The 24,289-nt window shown below is 46.5% G+C and overlaps 2 protein-coding genes, 1 long non-coding RNA gene and 1 other non-coding gene across 4 annotated transcripts in view; 1 reads left to right on the top strand and 3 right to left on the bottom strand.

Moving 5' to 3' along the window:
* Positions 1-13,994, top strand: part of doc2a (double C2-like domains, alpha) — a 62,645-nt gene extending 48,651 nt beyond the window's left edge. The window contains exons 8-11 of the mRNA XM_040031819.1: positions 7,880-8,085; positions 11,001-11,082; positions 12,245-12,341; positions 12,712-13,994. Coding sequence (XP_039887753.1) covers positions 7,880-8,085; positions 11,001-11,082; positions 12,245-12,341; positions 12,712-12,848 — 522 coding nt within the window. The 3' untranslated portion in view covers positions 12,849-13,994. The remainder of the gene's footprint in view (positions 1-7,879; positions 8,086-11,000; positions 11,083-12,244; positions 12,342-12,711) is intronic.
* trnai-uau lies at positions 5,264-5,357 on the bottom strand. The gene is made up of 2 exons: positions 5,320-5,357; positions 5,264-5,299 (listed from the first exon to the last, which is right to left on the bottom strand). It is a non-coding gene; the product is annotated as a tRNA-Ile (tRNA).
* Positions 13,995-17,664: 3,670 nt separating the features above from the next.
* Positions 17,665-21,167, bottom strand: LOC120733544. Its single transcript, XR_005695850.1, has 2 exons — positions 19,953-21,167; positions 17,665-19,077 (listed from the first exon to the last, which is right to left on the bottom strand). It is a non-coding gene; the product is annotated as an uncharacterized LOC120733544 (long non-coding RNA).
* A 36-nt stretch (positions 21,168-21,203) lies between these two features.
* LOC120733542 (zinc finger protein 358-like) lies at positions 21,204-24,223 on the bottom strand. The gene is made up of 2 exons (XM_040031817.1): positions 23,931-24,223; positions 21,204-22,899 (listed from the first exon to the last, which is right to left on the bottom strand). Exons 1-2 carry the CDS (start codon positions 24,121-24,123, stop codon positions 21,851-21,853), a joined length of 1,242 nt encoding a protein of 413 aa, XP_039887751.1. The 5' UTR covers positions 24,124-24,223; the 3' UTR covers positions 21,204-21,850.
* Positions 24,224-24,289: the final 66 nt, after the last annotated feature.

Genomic DNA, 24,289 nt, shown 5'->3' with positions numbered 1-24,289 from the left:
TTTGGTGCTGAAACATTGCCCTCACAAACACTTTGACAACTCTGGACTCCTGATTGTTTTTTCAGACACATTCGTGGCCCGTGTGTGAAATGTAGGGAGTGAGACTTCCTGAAGGAGTGTGACCTCATCACAGCCCACTCCTCCTGCTCGGAGGATTTCAGATCCTGACGTGTCTCTCACAGATTCCCGGGAGGTCACACCGAGGCTGTGAAGGTGGTTTAGAAGGAAAAGCTCACTGATCCAGGATCAGCAGCAAAGACGAGTCAGTGCATCCTTTACAATCATTTAAAAGCAAAACCATCTATGAAGATGTGACAATAAACATTTTATATTACATTACACTTTTATTTACACACAAGGAGAACTGGCTCATGTGGCGTCGCAGACTCGGTGCAGATGTGTGTTTAGTTTTCCGGTTTGGACTCTGGAATCGTCCGCAGACCTTCCTGATCCGGCCATCGGGCTGATGTCCACGTGTGTCCCTGATGTGTTCTCCTGTGCTGAGCCCAGTCTGTCTGCCGTGGTCTGAGGAGCAAACTCAAGCAGAGTGATGTCACACAGGGAACTTGGTGACAGGCTTTAAGCTGAGAGCGTTTTGATATTAAAATGAGGCGTTATCCACCTCACAGGTGATTTATGTTTGGGCCTCAGCGGGTCAGGCGCTCGGGGGCTCTGAGTCTATTTTCAGAGGTTCATTTCTGCTCTCTGCGATGCGCTCTTCATCACTCCTCTCCATGTGGGCAGATAAAGTTGGCAGAGCGGAGTGAAACCCATTATCTGAATTAGTCCTCATTATACGCTCTCTGACTGAGATCATTTCCAGTGAATTAAACCATCATGAGTTGAAACTACTTCTCATTTTCTCTTGGATGAGTCCTTCAGGACCTCTGGGCGTCTCCGAGCCGCAGGTTTGAAACACGATGCCCTCCCACCGACCCCAGGGACCCTCGGGACCTCGTGTTATAAGTCTGTCGCGTCGGTCACTAAACTGTACCTGCACATGTCCGAGGGGATGACCGTGTGCTCTGATCGCTAATAATGCACCGAGTGTCATGTACAGCTTCGGATATTACAGTAATGTGCAAAAGAAGCGAGTCACCTCATCTCACAGGAGATGTGTGTGATCGTACCTGGAAATCCAGAGTTTGTACAGTTCTTCGAAGTCAACATTTAGTATTAAAGTTTTGGGAATCACTTTACCACCATTTAATGTCAGACTGTGTCATCTCTGGCATTTTTCATAGATTCAGGTAAAGAAAAAGGCAGCAGTGATGTGTTCTGGTGACGGGCGGCTGGCAACAAAGAGCCTAAAGATACGATCAAAAATGATTTAAATAAAATGTGATGATCCATCAGAAATGACCAGAACGAGGTCTCAGTGCTAATAATAACAACAACAAGCGACACGTGAGGGGTCCTGACGGCGACACAAGAAACCTGAAATATGAACCTGTAAACCTGCATCTGTGATCATGTGACGTCGTGCAGCACACGGGGAAACGAGACAACGTTCCTCCAAGACGACGGTGCTACACATGACAAAAACCCCCAAAAGAAAGACACAACAGTGCAACAGAAAAGTGCAACAATCACTGTGTGTTGTGCAAAAAGTAACTTGATGTATGAGCACAGAGCTGATTGATCCTAATCCATCTATATGTATAATCATATATATGATTATATCACTGTATACAGATTAGGTATATAAATCCCTGATTCTCACTTGTTGCTAATCGTCCTGCTGGTTGACGCTGACGCGTTGAATGTGCACTTCCTGTTCTGATTTTCTGGATGTTTCCCGTCTGTGACGTTTAAAAACATGGTGGAGGGGCTGCTGTCTTTGGCTGATTAAAGAAACATGTATTCAGAGCCGTGTCTTCGTTTGAAAGAAATGAGCTTCGGCGTCGAGTCGAACTCTTTTACAGATTAGTCTGGATTCACGCGGCGTGGACGACGCAGGCTCAGCTCGCTGCTGCTGTTGTTTTTTTATTTGTTTAAAGGGCTGCGAGCTCATTAGCCGCCTGCGCTCGCCTCTGCGGTCGTACAGGTGTTTTCACAAAGACGGACGCTCGGGGGTGTTTTACTGTTGCTGTTTTCAGCCAATTGGCCTCAGCGCGGAGACAAACAGATCTTTACCTAATGACTCACCTTCAGTCTGAAAATCCAACCCAGACACACACAGCTGCTCGGAGTCTCTCCGGGGATTAGAGGAGCTCCTTCTCCGGGCTCATTTTCCACGTTTTCTCTGTGGAAATGAAGTAATTTGATTGATTAGCAGTGCAATTAAAAGGCTGAGTGTTTTCCCTTTTAGAGGCTTACACAAAAAGTCCAATTAAACTAATTATAGTGACACAGAATATGTATAATTACATCCCTCAGCTCAAAAAAGACATGAGTATTTATTACACATCATAATGTGTTGCAGTTAATGTTTGCTCTGCCATTAATAGTTATTATTTTTTATGTGGACGGCTGGATGAAGATGGTTTAAATTCCCCCTGCAGCTGTAAAGCAGGAGTTGGGGCTGCAGAGCCTCATGACTTTGGCTTTGTAGTTTTGGCGTCTTCAGCCATGCAGACAAACTGGTTTGATTAATCCAGCTAAATGTACTCACAGCGTAATATGTGATGACGAGAGACGGAGAAAGCATCAGTTTATGTTACAGTACATTCACATTTCCACCAACAACAAAAGAAACAATGTGTTCAAGCTGGTAAAATATCTTCAAGTTTTTCCTGTTGTGAAAAACACAGAATGAGTTGATGTTAGCGACCTCGTCTCACAGACAAAGACAGACGCAGTGGCCGTGACATCACTCGCTGGTCACTGATGCCCTGCGGTGAAACCTTGATGTGCAGCTCTGTGATGTGACTCGGAGGAGCGCCTCATTTTCAGGCTCATTGGAGTCATTGGACCTGAGCACGCAGTTTCACACCTCAGGTTTTTGAAACACAGCATGACGGAGCTGAAATAAACTTTAAGTTTTTATTCAGTGTGACCAGAAACAAGTGACTGGGCAGATAAACCCAGCAGGTATACAGAGGTCAGAGGTTCAAATAGACTTCTATTGGGTGGGAAGTCTTTCATCGCCACCTGGTGGCAAACGTTCCCTCAAGGCAGCAAACAGCAACCTTGAGGGAACGTTCCCTAAAGGCTCCCTAAATGTTGCATTTCCGACTGTTCCCTGAAGGTTGTTTCTGTAGGATCTCTAAGGGAACTCTAAGGAGCCTTCAGGGAACGTTCCCTAAAGCTTTGCAACCAAGCAGCTGCTCTCTTATGGACATTCTAGGCTCTCGTTGCCTAGGTTACACTCTAATGTATTCATGGTAGCTCTTTCTCTCGCGCCGCTGAAATCTGAGAAACGTCTATCGGAGTCCCGCCACTTCCTGTCACAAGCGGTTTTTTGCTGATGTCACTGAATGTGGTTTGCTTTCTGCGGTCTCGGGTTATCAGGTCACTCCTGGTGTGTACGCAGCTTCAAGCACCGCACTGACTTCATGTTTCCGAGCCCCGAATCCTCGTCCATGTTTTTTCCGTCTGCGTTGCGTGACTGTGAGCTAGCTCTCAGCCGCGTTACCAAAAGACAGCTCAGGGTTGAATCTGAAACCAGACGTTCACTGAATCCTCTGTCAACGTCTGTCGACATCAGTCCATAGTTTCCTTCCTGATGTGAACTCCGTGTTGATGCTGGGAGTAGAAGAAAGATGTCAAATCCTTTTTGGACTTAAGTGGAAAATTCACAGAGCCGTTCACGTGGAGATCAGTCCACAGGCTGTTCGAGGCAGTCAAAAGCATTTAATACACGAAAAGTTGGGTGAAGCACACTGAAGCAGAGTTTGCAGCGTGATAAACCGTCTCTCAGGTGCTTTTGCTGCTTTTCAGTCTCATGGAAAACATCAAACAGCAGATTTTAAATCCTTTCCTGCTGCCGGTTTATCTGGATGACCCGTGCAGCTCAGACCTTTCCCTTTCAAAGTCGAGCGTGGAAGCTTCAGTCTGCGCGCCGGCTCTACGTCACCCACTCACCTGGAACGTGAACCTCCGGTGTGATGACATTTCCTGCAGCAGAGGAGTCATTGAAGTGTGGATGGGAGTTTCACTTTGTAGACTCTGATTTCAGCTGGGAGTGTTTACAAAGTGCATCTCCCTCTGTTTGGTGGGCGGGAGAGAAATCCTGCCAGGCCCTGCTGATTCCCAGTAAAAGCCATCGATCTGCTCATTCCCGACCTGTTTTCCTTTTTTTAGCTGCAGCTCTTCGTGTCAAATGGTGGAAAGTGAGCTCGCTGGAGCTGAATACCAACTCAGACCGTAGGAGGCGGTTAGTACACGGCTTAAATAAAATCTCTGCCCTTTCATTTTCCCTTCACAGAGTTCCAAACTGAAGCTTTTGTCTTTTTAAAGCACAGTGAAAGGTCGAAGTGTGAATTAGGCCAAGGTCCAGGTGATAAACTGTGAGCGCGCTCTGTAGGGCTGTAATGAGAACGGCGGGAGTGATGGAGTGAACCCGTGGTATCTGACGGAGACAGGAAAGCTCCCCCCGGGAGAAGGGCGAGGCAGAGACGGAGGATTAAACTATCGATCTTCGTACCTTCTGCTGTGCCGTGATCAGAGAGATCAAATCGAAGACCTGCTGTGAGACGAGTTTTAACGAACGCCATCGCTGTGGAGACGCGTCTGTTTGACCTCCTCCATCTGTGGGAACATTTTAAAGAAACAAAAATTATTTGTTTCTTTAATATGAGAATCTTGGACTTACGTTTTAGTAAGGTTTCAGAAATGTGCAGTAATTTCAACCCTTTCAGGATAAAACTGTGGCCTCTGTAGAGGACAGCAGGACTACAGGAGCAGAGATGAGGTGGAGGAGGGTCAGATGTTAGGAGGAGGAAGGTGAAAGTTCAGAGGAGGTGGATCTGTGGCAAAATAATTACACCTGAAGTCCTGCAGAGGGAACCATCTGCATCCTTGTTGCATACATCTTGGCCCACAGTCCAGAGCAGCCAGGGATCAAACCACCAACCTTTAAACCAGGGGCGTCCAACTGCAGGCCTCAAAGGCCGGTGTCCTGCAGGTTTTAGACGTGTCCTTGATCCAACACAGCTGTTTTAAATGTCTTGAAGTTCTCCAGAGGCTGGTAATGAACTAATCATTAGATTCAGGTGTGTTGACCCAGGGTGAGATCTAAAACCTGCAGTTCCCCACCCCCACATGGCCTCCTAAGACTCAGCCTTCTTCACCTGCTGGTTCAGGCTGAGAGTAAAACCTGTGCTCCAGGTGAGGCTCGAACTCACAACCTCAGCATCGCTCTGCTGAATACTGTCGTATAAGTACCGCGCGCTGACCGATTGCGCCACTGGAGCATCAGCTGCACTGGGCTGACCTGAAACTGTCTGTCAGGCGATCATCTGATGGCGTTTGAGCCTCTGATGCTGTGGGACTGTGCATAAAAATGTCAGAAATACATAAGTCGAATTTTAATGCCACACTTTGGATAAAGCCCTTGGATTAAAGCTGCATGTCTGCACTTCGATCACAGCTGATGGTTTAAAAGCTGCTGTGGCGAAGGACAGAGACAAAACTGCAATAACGCGTCAGCATTCAGAGCTCGTGGACCAAAGTGCTTCACAGCAGACAGACCTGACAGCGCTGCCTGTGCCCACTCCCACAGGTCACATGGGTATTGGACTCTGGATCACTGCCACTCTTTGCTTTCATTGACACACAGGGAACTGTGACAGATGTGAAATCCTCACCTGTCAGGCCAAAAACAGCATTCCTGCCTCACAGCGTGGCCTCTTCTGTGGAAATAATGAACAGAGCTCTTTGTAGACGCGGTCATTATAAATCTGGCAGCCTCACACTCAAAGAGAACACACAGGGCTTCCATGTCACAGCGACTCTCTGGTTCCCGGTTCAAGAGCGTTCTCACCTGTGGGAGCCGGTCTGCAATATGAACTCTGAAACACCTGAAGCGAAACCATCAAAGCAGCTGAAGCACCAAAGCCCTGCAGGAGAAACTGAAGCTCCGAAGGGAAATTAATCCAAAGCGTCCGATGTTAGATTCACATCAGGCAACTTTCCTCAAGTCTTCAACTTCTTTCTGCAGCAAGAGTCCTGACAGGGACTAGAAAGAGAGAGCAGATTTCTCCTGTTTTGGCTTCCTGTTAAATCCAGAATTCAAAATCCTGCTCCTCACATACAAGGTCTTAAATAATCAGGCCCCATCTTATCTTAATGACCTTGTAGTACCATATCACCCTATCAGAGCACTTCGCTCTCGCTCTGCAGGCCTACTTGTTGTTCCTAGAGTATTTAAAAGTAGAATGGGAGGCAGAGCCTTCAGTTTTCAGGCCCCTCTTCTGTGGAACCAGCTTCCAGTTTGGATTCAGGAGACAGACACTATCTCTACTAGGTTTCTTCCTGTTAAAAGGGAGTTTTTCCTTCCCACTGTCGCCACAGTGCTGCTCATAGGGGGTCATATGATTGTTGGGTTTTTCTCTGTTGTTGTGATTTGGCGCAGAATCACAAACATGGCCAACATGGCAGCAATGTCCAGCATAAATTGAGACTAGCTCAGAGAAACCTCTGCTGAATATCCTTGGGCAAGATACTAACCCCATGTTTGCCTACTGGTGGTGGTCAGAGGGCCCGGTGGCGCCAGTGTCCGGCAGCCTCGCCTCTGTCAGTGCGCCCCAGGGTGGCTGTGGCTACAATGTAGCTGCCATCACCAGTGTGTGAATGTGTGTGTGGATGACTGGATGTAGTGTGAAGCGCTTTGGGGTCCTTAGGGACTAGAAAAGCGCTTCACAAATGCAGGCCATTTACACGCTGTAGCTCATATACCTCTGCAATGAGAGGATATGTGTGTGTGTGTCCCTCTGTCTGCAAAGGCGATAGCTTGAAAACATTTTAATGAATTCTGATAAAGCTCTGTGGGCGTGTTGAGCGAGCTCATGTTAACACTCATTAAAATTCCTTCCATCCACCGAGGTCAACGTCCTGATTTATTGGTGGAAAAATGATTATAAAAAAGGCCTTAAAACATAGAAACTGTGATTGTTGTGTGTTGTCAGCATGTAGAAAGCATAAAGATGTAAAGCGAGCCCTGATAACAGCTAACATACTTTCCCCACTGACAGGAAAATAAAGGGAAATGTTCCCAGCTGTTCCGACACGTACGGGATGATGAAGAGCTTCAGCTCTTTGCTTACAGGTCTGCAGTTAATAACTATAATAATATAATAATTAACATAATTATAAATATAATTTGTTATATTATGAAGACATAACCAGGTCAGAGGGTGACATCATCACACTGAGACATGCTGCTTTACGTTTACACTGCGACAGAATCAGGTTCAGCCTCAGTGTGGAAAAACGCCTCCTCCACATAATCCTGGTGAAAACAAGGCTGGGAGACTCTTCTTCTTCTTCTCTGGGGTTTAATGGCAGCTGGCAATGGTGTGATGAACACCCGGTGCTGAGTTCAAATCTACATGTCCAGTAGCACATTCGTTGCTTTTGTATTTATTACATTTACAACCCTAAAACTTTCATTTGTTTAACCCGGTGAAAAAACCCAGAGGATCTTCAGGGAACATTCCCGAAAGGTTCCCTGAACGTTACTGCTTGCTGGGGTAAAGGGTTTAAACCATGGACGTTAAAATGAAGCGTAAATGCCTTAAACCCTGCTTCTACCTGAAGGCCACCAGGTGGCTGTGATTGCAGAAAGACTTCCTGTGCTGTGAGAAAACAGCTTAATGATGAGTTAGTTCCATCTTCATCGTCCTCTGCACACGTGAAAACCATCCCAGGCTAACCTGAGCTGTCACATGACGCACCTGACACGACTTCCCTGATAACGGTGTAATCTTGTCCGCAGTGGGAGAACGAGCAGCTGCACAGCCTGGAGGAGCGAGGTCGTCTTCTCCTCTCCCTTCAGTTCCTGCCTCCGGTCAGTCTGGAGGATAAAGCCGTAGAAGGTGGAGGTGAAGGTCCTCGCAACGGGGGTCTCTGTGTGGGCGTGAAGCGCTGCGCCCACTTGGCAGCCATGGATGTTAACGGATTCTCCGACCCCTACGTGAAAATGTAAGAGCCCCACGTGTGTGCGTGTGTGTGTGTGTGTGTGTGTGCGTGTGTGTGTGTGTGTGTGTGTGTGAGTCCAAGACTAAATTCATTTTCCTTTGAAATCATGAACGGTGCTGTTCATTGGCTGTGGATGGGTCTGATTTAGACCAATCAGTTTGTGTATCAGGCTGTTTGTTTCAGCTGTGAATAGGGATGGGTATCGTTTAGGTTTTATCCGATACCGGTGCCAAACCGGTACTTTTGAAACGGTGCCGGTGCTTAAACGGTGCTCGAACCGGTGCTCGAACCGGTGCTTAAAGAATGGAAAAAACAAACTTTGTCCAAAAACCTCTCATGTTCAGCTGTTTTTTTTGTAAAAAGATAACAATATTAGCCTTTTCTGCAGCTATGGGGCATATATGGTATCACTCTTGGCTGGAAGCAGTGCTTAAACAATGGAAAAAACACAAACTTTGTCCTAAACCTCTCATGTTCAGCTGTTTCCCTCTTTTTCTTTGGTCATTTTAGCCTTTTTGGCCAGGGTGAAGGGAGTATCTGCCATCAAACAAGAAGACAGCCGCATGTAGCTATGATAATGTTTGCTAGTTCACCTTACATGCATTAATGTAATAACGTGGTTAGCCTACTCAACGTAAATTACACACGAACAACATTAAGCTGCTCACGCAGAGAAGAACGGCTGCTGCTGCATCATCATCCTCATCATTTCTGCTACACTGGCAGGGCTAGGGGCCAGGACTCTCCTCTTCGTGTTTTTGGGGGATGTTGCAAACTCCGGGTCCGATAACAGGCACCACACCTGCAGTAGATGTGCTCGGTGTGAGGTCTCGCAGCAAGCTATCAAATACGGCGCATTTCTCGGCTTTTTAAAAAAACACTATGCGTCGCCAGGTGTTTCATCAGATTTGAGGTGTTACCTCCTTTGACACAGTATCACAGTATCAGCTTAAAGCACTTGTTGCAGGCTGCTGAGTTTGCATCTTTTGCTGTGAAGTACAGCCAGACTTTGACCGCTTCGTCTTGGGCATTTTTAATCTGTAGCTCTGCTCTAAAAGAACGCACGTACCTGGACCCGCCTACTATCCTCGGAAACTTAAAATGATTGGCTAGAATCTAAAGTGTATGACAGCTCAGGAAAAAAAAGCCCTGAAATAAAGCACCGAAATGTGCGCTGCTTTTCAGTCTGGTTACTACCGTTTATGTCAGAACCAGTGCCATCATGGCACCGGATACCGGTACCCATCCCTAGCTGTGAAGCTTTAACAGTCTATGGAACTGACTCACGGCTGCCTCTGCTGGACACTAGGGGGACTGCAGGTTTCATCGTTAGTTTTTATGTCCCAAAGGTGGAAAAAGATCCCAACCATAACCTGCAGGGGGCACTGCAGTCCTGTGTTCATGCTGTCTTCAGCAGTAAAACGTTTTTGAAGAATTTTACAGATTAAGCGATCAGAGTGAAGACAAAGCTCAGAGTTCTCCAAAGGAATCAGAAAAAGTCTTTTTGAACTGATCTGAACTGCCGCTCATTATAAAAAATTCTTCTGTAAATATATTTTGTATAACGAAACAAAAGGTCTTCATTCAGACACATTAAAAATATTTTTTTAGTTCAATGTGTTTTGCTTTTAGGCACTAAGAGGTTACTTCTAGTCAGTGAGAGCTTTTTAATTCCTAATTTGTACCTAAACTTTTGCATTTCCAGCCAGATATATTTATTTAAAGAATAAAAGTCATATTTTGGAGATATTTTGGCGTGTTTGAGCAGTGAAGTGCCTTTTTGTGGAAAAGCTTCTGTCAATGTTTCAGCATTTTGGCCGTTAACCAAAAAGATAATGGTCTCCCTGAGTAACTGTTTAAAAGCAGGGCTGGTGAGTGGTGCTGGTCGGCACGTTGGTCCAGAATGGAAACAAAGATTTCTTTGTTTTTTTTCTGCGGTTTCCTCCCTGCAGCCATCGCTGAGGACTTAACCCGACACTTCTGCCTGAAAAAGACAATTAAAAGCTGGAGTTTTGCCATCTTATTAACTTTTGCAAATCAAGGAAGCAGTTATTGTTTAAAAGCTCCGTCTGTTTCCTGGCAGGAAGGATAATTAGCGTGAAGGAGACAGCATTGCGAGTGGCGTCTCGGCTCCGTCACAGGGAAACACCGGGGGCCGGAGCTTAAAGCTTCTCCTCTGCTTTTGTTTCCTCTCGAGGTTACGCTCGCTTTGAAGAGGACGACAGTTGTTGTTTTTTTGTTTTTTCCTGTTGCACGCTCGCTGAATACAAACGGAGACGCAGCCAGAACAACCAGTCCTGGTTGGGAGGTTCACATCCCGATAAAGATCGACTTTTGCTTTGCCCGCACTCACAGTTTCTCCTCGCCTTCATCTGGCTGTTCTCCGTCTGTACAGCCCCTCAGAGCATCATTTTACCTTCTGCTCTAAGAGTTCGGGGCATGATTAGGTTTGGGTTAATCACTTCGCAGTCAGCACTGTAAAACTGACTCGATTATTTCTGCATTACAGCTTCAATAACGATGACTTCCAGGATTTCATCAGACAGCAGCATGAAATTCATCCTGCGCAGAGCGACTGTCGCCTCGGGCTCCCACACACTCGTTTAATTAAGCTTCATTTACAGTCTATGACTTCAGATCACTTTGTTTTCTCTCATTAATGCATTTCTTATTAACAGCAACCACACACAACGGAAACATTCACCTCCTCTCCAAGTCACTGATATGATATGAAACTCCCAAACAGAGTAACTGAACGGATCTGTTTAATCAGTCTTTATTTATTTATTATCCCCTTCCTCAGCATTCACAGGACTTTTCCACTGAAACTTTAGTGCTCTGCAGATATTTCTGTATATTAATAGTTTCTGCAGACACACATATTGATGTTTCTCCTCCTTTTCTGCTTCTGCTGTCAGATACCTGAAGCCCGACATAGAGAAGAAATCCAAGCACAAAACGGCCGTGATGAAAAGGACCCTGAACCCCGAATTTAACGAGGTAAGATCCCCGCAGCTGCTCCCCTCGGTCGAACGGCAGCGAGCTCTGCCCTCACACAGCAGTGCTGTTAACAAGCTCGCTCCATTCACCTCAGCGGTTAAAGTTTCATTTATATCGGGTCCGGCTCGCCAACGCCATCGCTGGAGGATGAATCTCCTGCATGTTGTTTTCCTCTCAGAGGAAATAACTCGTGTTTCTCCCACATCGGCGGATGATAGACCGACTGCGCTTCTCTGGCACCGAAATGAGTTTTTCTAGCTGGTGATGGAAAAAATTCAAGTGCAAACACTATTTCCTAATTTTATGGAAGAAACTGTAAAATGTATTGCTTTGAAGAATCAATAGATGTTGCTAGAAACATTTTGTTGAGGAGAAGACTTTGGTGAAGTTATTACAAAAAACAAACTTAGAATATGTGATTTAGGTGTTAAAAGTCCAGTCATGTGGTGGCGGCCAATTAATCAGGGTATTCCAGTTTTAATCAGGGTAAAGACCCTGCAATAATACAGAGAATCAATAACATTAACAATCACACAAGTACTTGGTGACAGTGGGAAGGAAAAACTCCCTTTTAACAGGTTTTAACAGGAAGAAACCTTCAGCAGAACCAGGCTCAGGGAGGTCATGGGAGAGATGAATAAGACATCATTTTCCAGCAGCATTGTCTTCCAGTTCCTCCTGAAGCACTTCAAAGCCAAACAGGGTCTCTCTACCAAGTTCCAGATGTACCCCGGGTTCACCTTCTCGACAAAGACAAGGTGGGAGTGACAGACTGGTCTGAACAATGCCACAAAGACGACTTTTCAACACTGAGAGATGAGAACAGGTCGGAAAACTAGTTTGAGGTGTTGACTTGGCCTTGGTCCCAAGATCTCGATCCGACTGAGGAACTGTAGGGTCTGCTGGGAAAATGAGGCCGATCCATGGAGGGCAGAGAACACCTTCAGAAGTCCGCAGAGTTCTCGATGGGTCAAAGCGAGGAGGATCTGTAAAATTAGGATTGGTGGATCTGACCAATCAGTGAATTTTAGCTTCCTGATGGGGTTGGAGGGTCTGGTTGCCTCATCTGAGCTGCAGGTCCACCCAGCGTGGAGGACCACCTCTCAGCCCCGTATGCACTCCATCCCTGCATCTCTTCCTCTTGTTTCTGTGTTCACTGCAGGAGTTCTTCTATGAGATCTCCCTGTCAGAGCTGGCCAACAAGACTCTGGAGGTCACAGTGTGGGACTACGACCTGGGCCGCTCCAACGACTTCATAGGTGAGCGAGCGATCAGCCCCATCCGCCACTCGCCCGAACCCTGCAGCTTCTTGGGAAGTTGTCAGAAATGTGTTTTGTACTTGCGTGGAGTGTCTCAGTAAGTTTAACATCGTCCTCTGGCTCAGCTGTGAAAAACTGCTGTAAATATTCATGAGTCTAACACATGCTGAGATTAGTGTGTTTAAGCTTATCACTGCATATTTATCACAGTTACCATCTGGATTACTGACTTAATTCTTCCGTTTTCATAAACGGTTCCTACTCTGTTAGTATTCTCATGTTTGTCCTCAAACAGCCAGAGAGGACACCTGAGGCGAGGCTGTTACGCTAACTGCAGGAAGTCTTCCTGTGCTTCCTTCCTGTTGTTCAGGTGGTGTCTGTCTGAGCTCCAAGTCCCAGGGCGACGCCCTCCGTCACTGGACCGACTGCCTGAAGAACAAGGGCCAAAGGGTGGAGCGGTGGCACATCCTGACCAACGAGCTGCCGCGAACCCTCAGCCACGACTAACCCCGAGCAGCGGCGTCCACGCATGCAGACAGTCGCCGTCCATGTTCACAGAGATTCTCGGGGTTTTTACAGCACAGACGTGAGCGACTTCAGCACAGGAAACAGCGGTAACTTAATGGACGAGTGTATTATAATATGAGCCGCCATGAGAGCAGGGCGAGGCCGGAGCAGCATGGTGGTGTGCCTTCATTATTGATCTGTAAGTCATCTGGAGCAAAGAGGCCGTTGGGTCCATCAGCAGCGTCACATCTGCACTCAGCATCAAAAAACAGGGTCAATCTCCCGACTCATGAAGGGTGGAACTCTCCGGTGACGCGATATGGCAAACAACATTTACAGAAACTAAGGGGCTGGAAGAGGCATTACAATTAAATTAAAACAAAAACCTCAAACGTTTTGAGAAAAGTTGCAAATTTGCCACAAAAAATTAACGTTTTGTAAACATTAATATTATCTTTGACATGTTTTGGCAGCTTTTCATGAAGCTTGTTTTAAATTTTACTTAATTCTTTTGTAAATCTGCCCATTTTTAATAAAATTTGTGTATTTGTTTCTTTTTAGTTTGTTTGGTTTTCTTATATTTTCACATCAAAAGACTTTTGTCCTTGTTTTTTTTTCCATTCTTATTCATACATTTTCTCTGTTTCCTCTTGAATTTTCCTTTTTTTGGAGAAGTTTAAATTCTAGTAAATATACAATTTTTTTCTCATATTTTTTGCTGTTTTTCTTTAGTAATTTTATATTTTCTCTTGTAAATTTGCCATTTTTTCTCTCATAATCTCGCTCCTCTGCCGAGCCCCTTAGTTGTGATTTTTGCCCTCTCTTGGCCTAATTCGCCATCATAAGAACTCATCAAAGTTAAGAGAAAATGTGTGGAATTTAAGGCTAAAATGGATTTGCATGTTATTTTCCTGTGCATTACGTGTCTGGTGCTCTTTTAAAAAGTAAAAACGAGAAAGTCAAGCAGTCAGAAAATCTCTGTTCTCTGTTTACACTGAACTGTTGTTCCTTTGCTCGAGCACAGTTCAGTCCTGCAGTACTTACACAGCATGCTGTGCCAGGTTTACATGTACGTATAATCCAGACTGTGAGAAACATGCATGGACGTGTCTTGTGTTGCACTATAGCTAACGGCTAAAAGAGCTTTTGGGAGAAACTGAGCGCTAACGTTAGCTAGCTAAAAAGCTAATGGACTTGTAGCAAAGAACAGCTGAGCTGATCCACTTCCTGTTAATCCCATTTGACACAAAATGTCGGCAGTTCAGCAGGAGGCGCTCTGAATGATTTCCCACTGCTCCTGCACAAAAAGTCCAAATTTCATTTCAGTTTTAACCGACCTAGCATCCATAACGTGTCTGAACTGAAAGTCGGCGTTTTGATAAACGGAATATTTCAGCTCGATGTGCTTCGGCATCGTGGAGTAACGTGTGGAGAGGAAGCTGAACCCATTTAAAGATGAAACATATCAAAATATGGACAACGTGAAGCTTTACGTTTGCTGGTGTAAAGTGGAGTCTTACAGTTGGTGGTGTTTTAACTCATGGGTTCAGGGAGTTTCAGCCGTCACACGGAGGGCGTGGGGTTTCTGTTCGCTGTCGTGGATCATTTGGTTTAGTTTTGTGGGTAAAAACTGGTTGAAAATGATGACGAATGTAACTTCAGTTCAGTTACGCCTCCAGTGTAACATTACGTCTGTGGTAATGAGACCTGTTTAAATCAGTGGGTAGCTTTTCATGTGTGTTGTTGGGGGAAAAGACTTGACGGGGTGCTTTTCCTTACTGTAGCTGTGGTTTGGGGCCAGAAACACTTTTGATGGAGTTTGGATGGAAAGCTTTATTTTGCAGAGCACCGTGCAAATATCATCCTAACTGCATTTTAAAATAATCTCTGGTAAAAGTTTTTGTTCATATGTATTACTCTGTGGTGACTCAAGCATGTGCGTCAGCGAGGACTCCATCCACAGCAGTGACCACCAGTCTTAAAGGGGATCTATTGCAGTTTTATTCTCTCACATATATACAGATACGTTAAAAATAAGTTTATGGTTTTATTTAACTTTACCTGAAACTAATGACTGACACATAAACTCAGCAGGAAGGGAGGCGAGGGTCCTTTTCTGTGGCCATGACAAAGAATGCAGGTTCACTTCGCTGTGCAGACGTGGAGGTAACGCCCTCGATTACTCTGTCTGCACTCACGAGTGATTAGTCACGTGGATGCTTACATGTCACTGGGACTGCTGGATAGTTGGTTAAATAAAGGATTAATCTTTAAACCAGGACCAGTTAATTATTGGTTATTAATTATTGGTCCTAAGATGTTAGGATGCCTCTCCCTCTGTGACAGGAAGTTATGTTTATCAGCTTAGTTCTGCAGAAACAGCTCATCTGTATTTAAACTGGGTCACATTGGACTGCAGACCTTTCTCTGAAATTCCCAAAGCCAATGAAGATTGACTCAGACCTCAGCTGTTCTTTAACCTGCCAGCTCCCGGATGCTGTCGAGCTGATAGTCCAGTGCCTTTACTGACCTGCCCCCCAGATGTTTTAATCTTGAATAACCGACAGCCGACCATCTTTTATCTATGTAGAGACTTGTTCCAGAATGAAAGTTGTGCTGATGCCAGAAATGTAAACACAACAAGTGCCAGCCTTCTTGGACTTTCTAACAAAGAGAAAGAGGAACAAACACGGTCCAGCATTACGAGTCTGCACACGTGAAGTGGACTCTTATTAAAGCATTAAATAAAGCAGACACATACATTTTCTGTCTTCGCTGAAAGAATCGGATCAATTTCTTTGCTTTGGAAGAAGAAAAAAGGCAGAAACTCTGACATCATCTTTTGTTAATACTGTTGATGAAAACTCAGCTGTGTCCCAAAACCTAGGCTGCATCCTTCGGTGGACCCGGCCTTCGCGGTCTACGGGGGCCGGGTCCTTCGAAGGCTGGAAGTGCGAGGCTGTGAAATGGGACGGTCGAGCCTTCTGATTAGCGTCGCTGCTGTCTCGGTGGAGTTTAATAAACTCGGCCGTCTGCTCCTTGCTATCTAAAATATAACAGGACACTGGAGTAAACTCTCGACCGTCTCACACTAATGCTTAATCGGTTTTCTGTTTGACGTTTATTCAGCTGTGTGAAAATCCCGGAGGAATCCACCTGAGGGATTAATAAAGTTTTATTTTATCTAATCTAATAACTTTGATCTCAGCCAAACCGATTTACTCACGAACAAATAAAACACTGAAAAAAGCCAAACAATTACATTTTTAGGTTATCCGAGTGACGTATATATCACGTTTAACCTGAGTAACGAAAGATCACAGGGGGTCTGAAAACGATGAAGCTTTGAGTTCGCTGCTCTCGTCGGCTCCAGTGACCCTCGAGCTCCCGGTCAGCGATCGAGCTGGTGGGTAACAGACGTCTCTGAAAACGTCAGAGCACTTTTGCAAATATGCGATGTCTTGATAAAACGAGCAGATATTTGAGGTTTACACAGCTACATTCTCACCTGAAAATATGTTAAAGCTTTATTTTGTGACCCAGAAAGAATAATACGATTAATATTAAAACTTAGTAGCTGCCACCACTGTTGGAAACTGGAATTGACTGGGCCGCACTATGAATACTGGGATATAGTGGACCATGAAGGACACACATGATCAATCCTTCATTTGTCGGCCGCATTTGTCGGAGTCTACGATTTTGGACAGCCTTCGTTGCGTCGCTGTGACGTAATCGGTCTACAAATGCGGCCTCAGGAGGACGCAGCCGACGTTTTGGGACACAGCTCTTGACTTGAAGCTGATCAGTTAGCTAGCTGGGATCAGAAATAGACTTTAGAGCACGAGGTTCAGGCCTATGACAGTGAATTATCTCCTCAAAGTTCAAGAAGCGAGTGAAGCAGACGTTAATGTCTCTGATATTAGCACAACTTTCATTTTTTGGAACAACTTTCCAACCAAGACGACAGATACAGCAAATAAAGCTATTGAATGAGTGAAATGTAGCTACATTGTCGCTACATTTGGTAGCTAACATTGTCGCTACAATGTAGCTAACATTGTCGCTACAATGTAGCTAACATTGTCGCTACAATGTCGCTACATTGTAGCTAAATGTACAATGTAGCTAAATGTAGCTACATTTCGTAGCTACATTTGGTACACACGGCGCTGCTTTTAAAACGAGGTTTGGTTATCGGAGAATGTGATCGACAGTTTCAAATACACACCGTGTTATCCTCAATCATTAGCTCAGAAGCTCTGGATGCTTCCAGATAGAGGCCAATCAGGAGAAAGTGGGCTTTTAGGGAGGGGAACCTTAACGAGACAGTAGCTTGTTTCTGACAAAGACAATTTTTAAAAACTGTGAATCATGCAAAGCTACTCTAGAATAAAAATGTAAAGCTGAGCATAATGTGACAATAATAGGTCCCCTTTAACGCTGCAGGGGAGCTCCAGCTGTGAGGGGGAGAAACCAGAGTGCCTGACATCGTTTAAAGACACTAACCAGAGCAGGTTCAACATGAAAACTGTGTGGGATAAAATCAGTTTCCTTCTCTGATGAGTCATAACGCACGGATCACACTTCTATTGCACTCTCCAGTAAGACTGTGACAAACAAAATGCATCCCGTCGACTGATGATGACGATATATCAATACAAGTGGTTCTTCCTCGTTGTTGCATGATGCAATATGTTGATATACTTCTTTATATCTCTATACTCCGCCTGCCTGTTTTCTAATGGAAGTGAGAGCTTCAGGGACGGCTCGTGTTCCAGACTCTCCTGTTTACGCTGTTGTTGGTCTTCTTTTATGCACGACTGAATGTACGAATGTGGCTTTCTATACGATATCGTTGTTTACACACTAAGCTCGTGCTTTACAGGTGTTCTTACATTTCTATCAGGTGTTGTATGTACGATGCAACAATAAATTTGGAATGCAATGCAGACAGGAGAGTGAGTGTGGATCTGTTCTCGCGCCGGGATGGTCCTGGCTGGCGCCACGCCGCCCCCTGCTGCCTGAAAGCACAACAGCAGCTCGAACGCTGCCGTCTGTCAGCCGAGTTCATTCTGGCAGCAGGATGAATGAAACCACACTTGCAGCTTTTTCAGCTTATAAATGTGAAGAACCTTCTAACGCAACACAAACTCACCTCAAAGCTCCACAAAATCTTTTTTCAGATCCAAGCTTAATACCGGCTTTTACAAGCTCATATTTTTATAGAAATGTTATTGTGATTTACCTTTCTGACTCACATCAGCTGCTGAAGCAGGGCTGCTTTCTTACAGCAAGACTCATATTTATCAAAGAATCTGGAAAAATTGTGTATTTATGAACTTTACTCATAATTCAGCCAACAAAACTAAAAGAAATGAATCAATGTGAACCGAACGAGAGCTGCCACAGGACAGAGAAGTGCTGAACAGAGAATATGACAACAATATATCAATAATTTATCTCAATTACATCGCTGGAAGCCAAACTTGTTGTTTAAATTAAAATTCTAAACTCAAAGTAACAAAACGTCCAATTTACAATGAACACCTCATCTGTATCTGACACAGGGCTGAAGATATACCACGGGCCTTGAATGCAGCAGAGCTCTCATCAGGTAAGCACAGCAAGACACCTGGACTGTGTTTAACGTGTCGTCTGTATCGATGCTGCAGCTTCAACTCTGAGAATAATCTGAAAGGGTCACAACAAACTCAGAAAGGTTTCAATTTTTTGTTCAACATCAGGAACCAGGAAGTCCAGGAAGAGCAAGTTCTAGTTCTGGGAAGCTCTTCCTCTGAGGAGGAGGAGCCAGTATCAAACAGATGCTCCAAGTTTCTCAGCTCAGTGAACCGACACAGATCTGCTCACCTCACAGGTTAACATGATGTCGACACACAGATGCTGCGTTTGATGTTGTTGATGCTTTTGGACCAACAAAACAGCTTTTTACACCTGCACTCGGAGCGATCTGATTGGTCAGTAGGTGATTTTGTTGATGCCTGGTCTTGAACGCGACCGTCTTCAGCGCAGGTTAGGCCCCGACAGCGAGTCGGCACGACGGTCTCCTGAGAGGCGGGACTTCAGGACTTCTCAGCCTCTGTACGCCGCGCCGATGAGCTGACGCTCTGACGGCGGTTTCAGCAGAAGCACTGAAACCTTAATAAATAGACTGTACGATGTGATGGCCGACCTGGTGCAGACATGAACTCCACCTGGTTCCTGTGAGCTGCAGGTAAACACGGTGGACAGGTGAGTGTGCTGTGCAGGTGCTAGCACTGATCATTATTAGGGAGCTTCAGCATAATTCAGATAAAAATTCACTCGCTTGTATTTCCTGTTTTTCATCAGCCTTTCCGTTCGTCCTGTTGGGAATAACTGAGGAAACAAGGAGCATGCACACTTTCACAGATTGTGGAATGAAATGTTTGAATAAAGGCTTTAAAATCTGATCCTAAAGCAGAGCAGCTGTTTGTACTCGCTGACTTACATGGTATTTGTCATGAACTCAGTTACTTTCCTCTCAGAGTTAAAAGCTGCGTCTTGAAATCTGTCAGATCTGATAGTTTAACAGAGTCTCAAAGGTGGAGGCAGTTTTTTATGCTTTTATATACATTTGAAGAGCTCAGGTGGGTCTCAGGAGTTTTACCAGGATCGCTGATTTGAGAGACTTGACCTGAGAAAATGAGCTCAGCTGATCTGAGCTCAGTGAACGTCTGAATAATAAACCAGGGGCGGAGACCTGTCAATCACAGACAGACCCGCCCACTTCCAAAACACTGAGATGGAGAAAACACTTCACTCGCAGTGTGATGTCACGGCTCTATGCTCAGCTGTTATACTGTCTTATTTCACTAAACATCATGGTTACCAGCCCCTCAGCATATACTGCCCTCTGGTGGCAAATCTGTGCTCTGCACACCGTGTGATGTCCTGATACCTGTCACCTCATCAGGTTTTTTTCTTTTGACTTTTTTAGCCTCACTGAGTCAAAATAAAACTTTTAGTTTTCAGAGTCAGGGTCCACGTGTGTCTTTTTACCTCGTTTATTAACAGCCACATTTAACCCTTTAGCCACCCGAGCACACACCACGACCTCTTTACCTGTCAACTTCCTGTCCACAAACGGCCTCATTCGTGAGTTTAAAGTCTATTTTCCTTTCATATCCCTTCAGGACTCTTAAGCTGCTTCCATGCTGGCACAGTGTCGGAGGTGAGCCCTGATAACGCTGGTCGGGGAGGGCAGCTTAAGGTAGAGGCGTACCTAACGAACTGGCAGCTCAGTGAGGTGTTTCAGGAAGCGCCTCGTGGTGCAAAGTAAGCAGACAGTTGTGATAACAGACGGGTATATTTGTGATGGAAACAGAAGAAACAAAGCGCCACGCAGGAAGTGACCCGCGAGGAAAATAAATAGATAAATAACGATGTCCACGTAGCTGCCTTCAAACGCCGCCAAGTCCCGTTAGAGAGAAACCGTGTCAAAGACGGGAGGACGAGGAGGAGCGTGCTCTTCATCCTCTGCAGTTTCCCGTCGCTCGCCCACGTCTTCACACGTCGGCCCGCGGCGTCTCACTTTCAGTTCCTGCTGCAGCTCGCTCTGATCACACCTACAGACTCACAGCTGCAGCTCAGTCACATCCTCTGCTCTGATTGGTCAGCCGCTATCTGACCGACAGCTTCACCAGTTTTCTGTTGTTCACATGAATCCGTAAATCTGCTGACAGCAGCAGGGACGCACCGATCCGACGCTTCACCCACGAAAAACTGGCTTCAGGTGTTCCGAGTCTAAAGTTTCCTCGCCGGGAGGCAGAGAGCGAGCGTCGCCTACAGCAGCTGAAACACTCGCTGCAGGCTTCACGTCTAATTCTATGGTTTGTGCTTTGTGAGCTTTTATTTTTTTAAAGACTGACCGGATTCTTCCAACCGCCAGTCGCTCTGATCCGGGATCTGTGGTCAGTGTTTAAAAAGCAGAAGCCCACAAACTGTGACGATCCGGGAAAAATCTCCATCAGCCAGGATTTGTCCCAGAAACTGATCGAGCACGAAGACGGCTCATCGCTGCCGACGCTTTAAATACATTTACTTAAAGTTCTGGAAAGTCCTAAAATGTCTGAGTGAGCTTCATGATGCCAGAACATAATCTGAATAAAAGCCGAAGGTAAAATCTAAAACACGGCCCGTTGTTACACGACAGGAACTGTTTCAGGTTATGAAACTGGCTGATAAGGCAGGGGTGGGCAACTCCAGGCCTCGAGGGCCGGTGTCCTGCAGGTTTTAGATGTGTCCTTGAACCAACACAGCTGATTTAAATGGCTAAATTAGCTCCTCAACATGTCCTGAAGTTCTCCAGAGGCTGGTAATGAACTAATCAAGTGATTCAGGTGTGTTGACCCAAGGTGAGACCTAAACCTGCAGGACACCGGCCCTCGGGGCCTGGAATTGCCCACCCCTGTGATAAGGGGTTAAAACGCCCTCTGCTGGCAGGTCCGTCACTCGCTCGCAATAAAAGTGACTTTTAATCTCACCGAGTGACAGATAAATACATAAATATAAAGTTGGTGCTCTGATTGGAGCTGAGTGCGGAGGATTTCCTGCGCCTCCTCACACATGGAGAGGAGCAGACAGCAGGAGCATGTTAGCAGGGAGCTAAAAGCTAAAACACAAGAGAAGAAGCTGGGATGGGAAACGCCATCGCTGAGCAGTGTTTGAAGTTTTACACACAGAAAGAAATCTGTGGGTGCATCAGCACGAACCGCTGCCGGCCCACCGTCGCTGTTAGCGTGCTCTCTGCTGCGCCAGCTCGCCTGCTGCTAACGCGAGTAAACACAGAACACCTGAAACGGCTTCAGCTGTCTGAAACATCAGACCGGTGCATCCCTGCAAAGTGACGTCATCGGTCATACATCCAGCTTTCATTCGATGACTGATTGGCTGCTGTGTCTGAGCATTTCTGCCCGGTCATTCCGCTCTATCTTAACGGCGTCCATTCCCGAAGCGCCCAATCAGGCGTTAGCCACAAAGCACATGTCCTTCTTCATGTGAATCTGCAGGCCGCTGGCGCTGGTGAAGGTCTTGGCGCACTGCGCGCAGCGGTATGGTTTCTCTCCCGAGTGCGTGCGCTTGTGCTTCTTCATGGTGTCGCCGTCGCTGAAGGTGCGGCAGCAGAACGGGCAGCTGTACGGCCGCTCGCCCGTGTGGATGCGCAGGTGACGCCGCAGGTTTCCTCTCTGGCTGAAGCTCTTGGAGCAGAAGGTGCAGCGGTGCGGCCGCTCCCCTGTGTGCGTGCGCAGGTGACGCCGCAGGTCCGCCGACTGCGCAAACGACTTGCAGCACCAGTCGCAGGCGTAGGTCTTCCTCTTCTGCTCCAGGTGGAGGCGGAGGCTGGCGGCCTGTCCGAAGGCCTCACCGCAGCGCGGGCAGCGATGGACAAGTTCGGGGATGAAAGCGGAGGCTGTGCTGTCTCCGGCTGCCGGCTTCTCCTGGGAGGACTTCCTGCTCCGCTCAGCTTCCTGCCTCTCAGCGCGCACCACCACCACCGTCCTCTCCGCCTCCGCCCTGCTCCAGAACTCTTCGGCGGCACCGTTTGCGGCCTCGGTCAGAGAGTCCGTGCGACCTTTGGGCTTGCTCACGCTGTACTCCTCTGGTTCGGCTTTGATGAGCGCGGGGGGCGGAGCCCGGGGCTCCTCCCTGAGCACTGCAGGAACTTCAATGTGAATTTTGGGGACGGAGACAGTGGGAGGGTTTAGGGAGGAGTGCGAGGTGACAGGTGAAGTTTTCCCAAACGCTTCCTGTAGACGGTCAGGCTTTGGTGCCACGTCCCGCAGCTCCAAGAGCTTCTTCTCCACAGGCAGGTGCACCGGCCCCGGAGAGGAGTCGCTGTGGACCGCCAGCAGCTGCACAGACACCACCTGCTCATGGGTGGGCTTGTCCACGTTAGGCGGCGGCGGTCTGGGTGGGTTCGGGCGAGAGTCCGGCTCTTCGGAGCGAGGCCTCCACTCGGGCTCACCAGGCTGGTCGGGAGCCGCCAAACCAAGACTGGACCTGGTGGACTCTGAAACACAGAAGGCAAACAGTTAATGCGACCGAACGACGTCCAGCACGTCAGCAGAAACATTCGACTCACACCTGGAGCTCCAGAGTTTACACTTGTTTTTGGGCCCCAAGAAAAGCTTTGCATGATTTACATTTCAAAATAAGCTCCCTTTGTGTTACACTGTCACTCCTGAATAGTGACAGCCCCTTGTCCTCTAAGCCAGCTGTCTTCAGATTGGCTGCTCGTCATAAACAGGAGGTGGGTGGGGCCATTTTAATTTTTTTTTATTTTTTTTTAGCTCACAGGGATACATGTACTTATGACCTCAATATTTAAAACAGGACATAAAACAAAGCAGAACAGCTCCATGTTAAGCAGTAGTGCCACCAGGCGTCAGCCAGTTATCCTCATTATTTTAGAGGTTGACATATTTTCACAGGTTACCGAACATAAACAACTCCTTTGCGCTCACCGTCTGGTTTCTATGCAAATGTGTGTGTGTTTTTTACAGTTCAATGTGCTGTACCGTAAATATGTACGGAATTCCCCTTTAACAGAAACCCGAATGACCGAAAGTCCTTCAAACTTCCTGAAAGTCAGCTCTCCCCAACTGACACCTCACGCAAAGCTCCTCATACCAAAGTCAGTGTGACAGTCTGTCAATTTAATGCTCAGCTGTGTCCCCCCCTTTATTTTTAATGGGGTAAATGAGATACGTTGTGTAAATAAACTTTAAATGAAAACACTGCGTGAATAAAAGTGAAATGACTACCTACATCAGGTGACTCTCATTAGGCTCGAAGGCAAAAAGGAACTGACACGAAAAATGACAGAAAGTCACATCTATCGTAAAAATGTCGGTAAAATCAGACGGTTTGAATGATGCCGAATACACAAATCCGTCCTTAACAACGCATAAAACCGTGAAAATCTGCAGTTAAGCCTGAATTTAACGTTAAAACGGCGTATTTCTATTAAACAGGCGGATTTTCATCGCAGTTCTGAATGCGCGTTCTCTCGCGGAGCTAGCCGGCTAGTTCGGCCCTTACTCAGCCACTCGGTCCCGGCCTCCAGGAGCAGGATGTCCCGCAGCTGCCTCCGCAGGCTCTCGTTCTCCCGCTTGGTTCTGGCAGTCTCCTCCCGGTACTCGGCCACCGTGTCCTCCACCACGTCCAGGATCTCCTTCACCACCACCGTCAGCCGCTCCGTCAGGTAAGCGTTCAGCAGCTGCAGCTTGGTCATTTTGATGCTGGGACCTCCAACAGCTGCATCCACACCGGAAACAACAAACCCGACAGGAAACGCTCTTGCTCAGCTCCGGTCTTTCAAAATTAAAGCGTGGTCATCAGTCTCTGTCCGCAGACTCCATCGCTGAAACTGGAGCTCAGCCTTGTTGGACGGCCTGTTG

The sequence above is a fragment of the Simochromis diagramma genome, unplaced genomic scaffold, assembly GCF_900408965.1.
Source record: "Simochromis diagramma unplaced genomic scaffold, fSimDia1.1 OVJJ01000228.1, whole genome shotgun sequence".
NCBI classification, from domain to species: domain Eukaryota; kingdom Metazoa; phylum Chordata; class Actinopteri; order Cichliformes; family Cichlidae; genus Simochromis; species Simochromis diagramma.
This window is presented reverse-complemented; position numbering and strand designations above follow the sequence as displayed.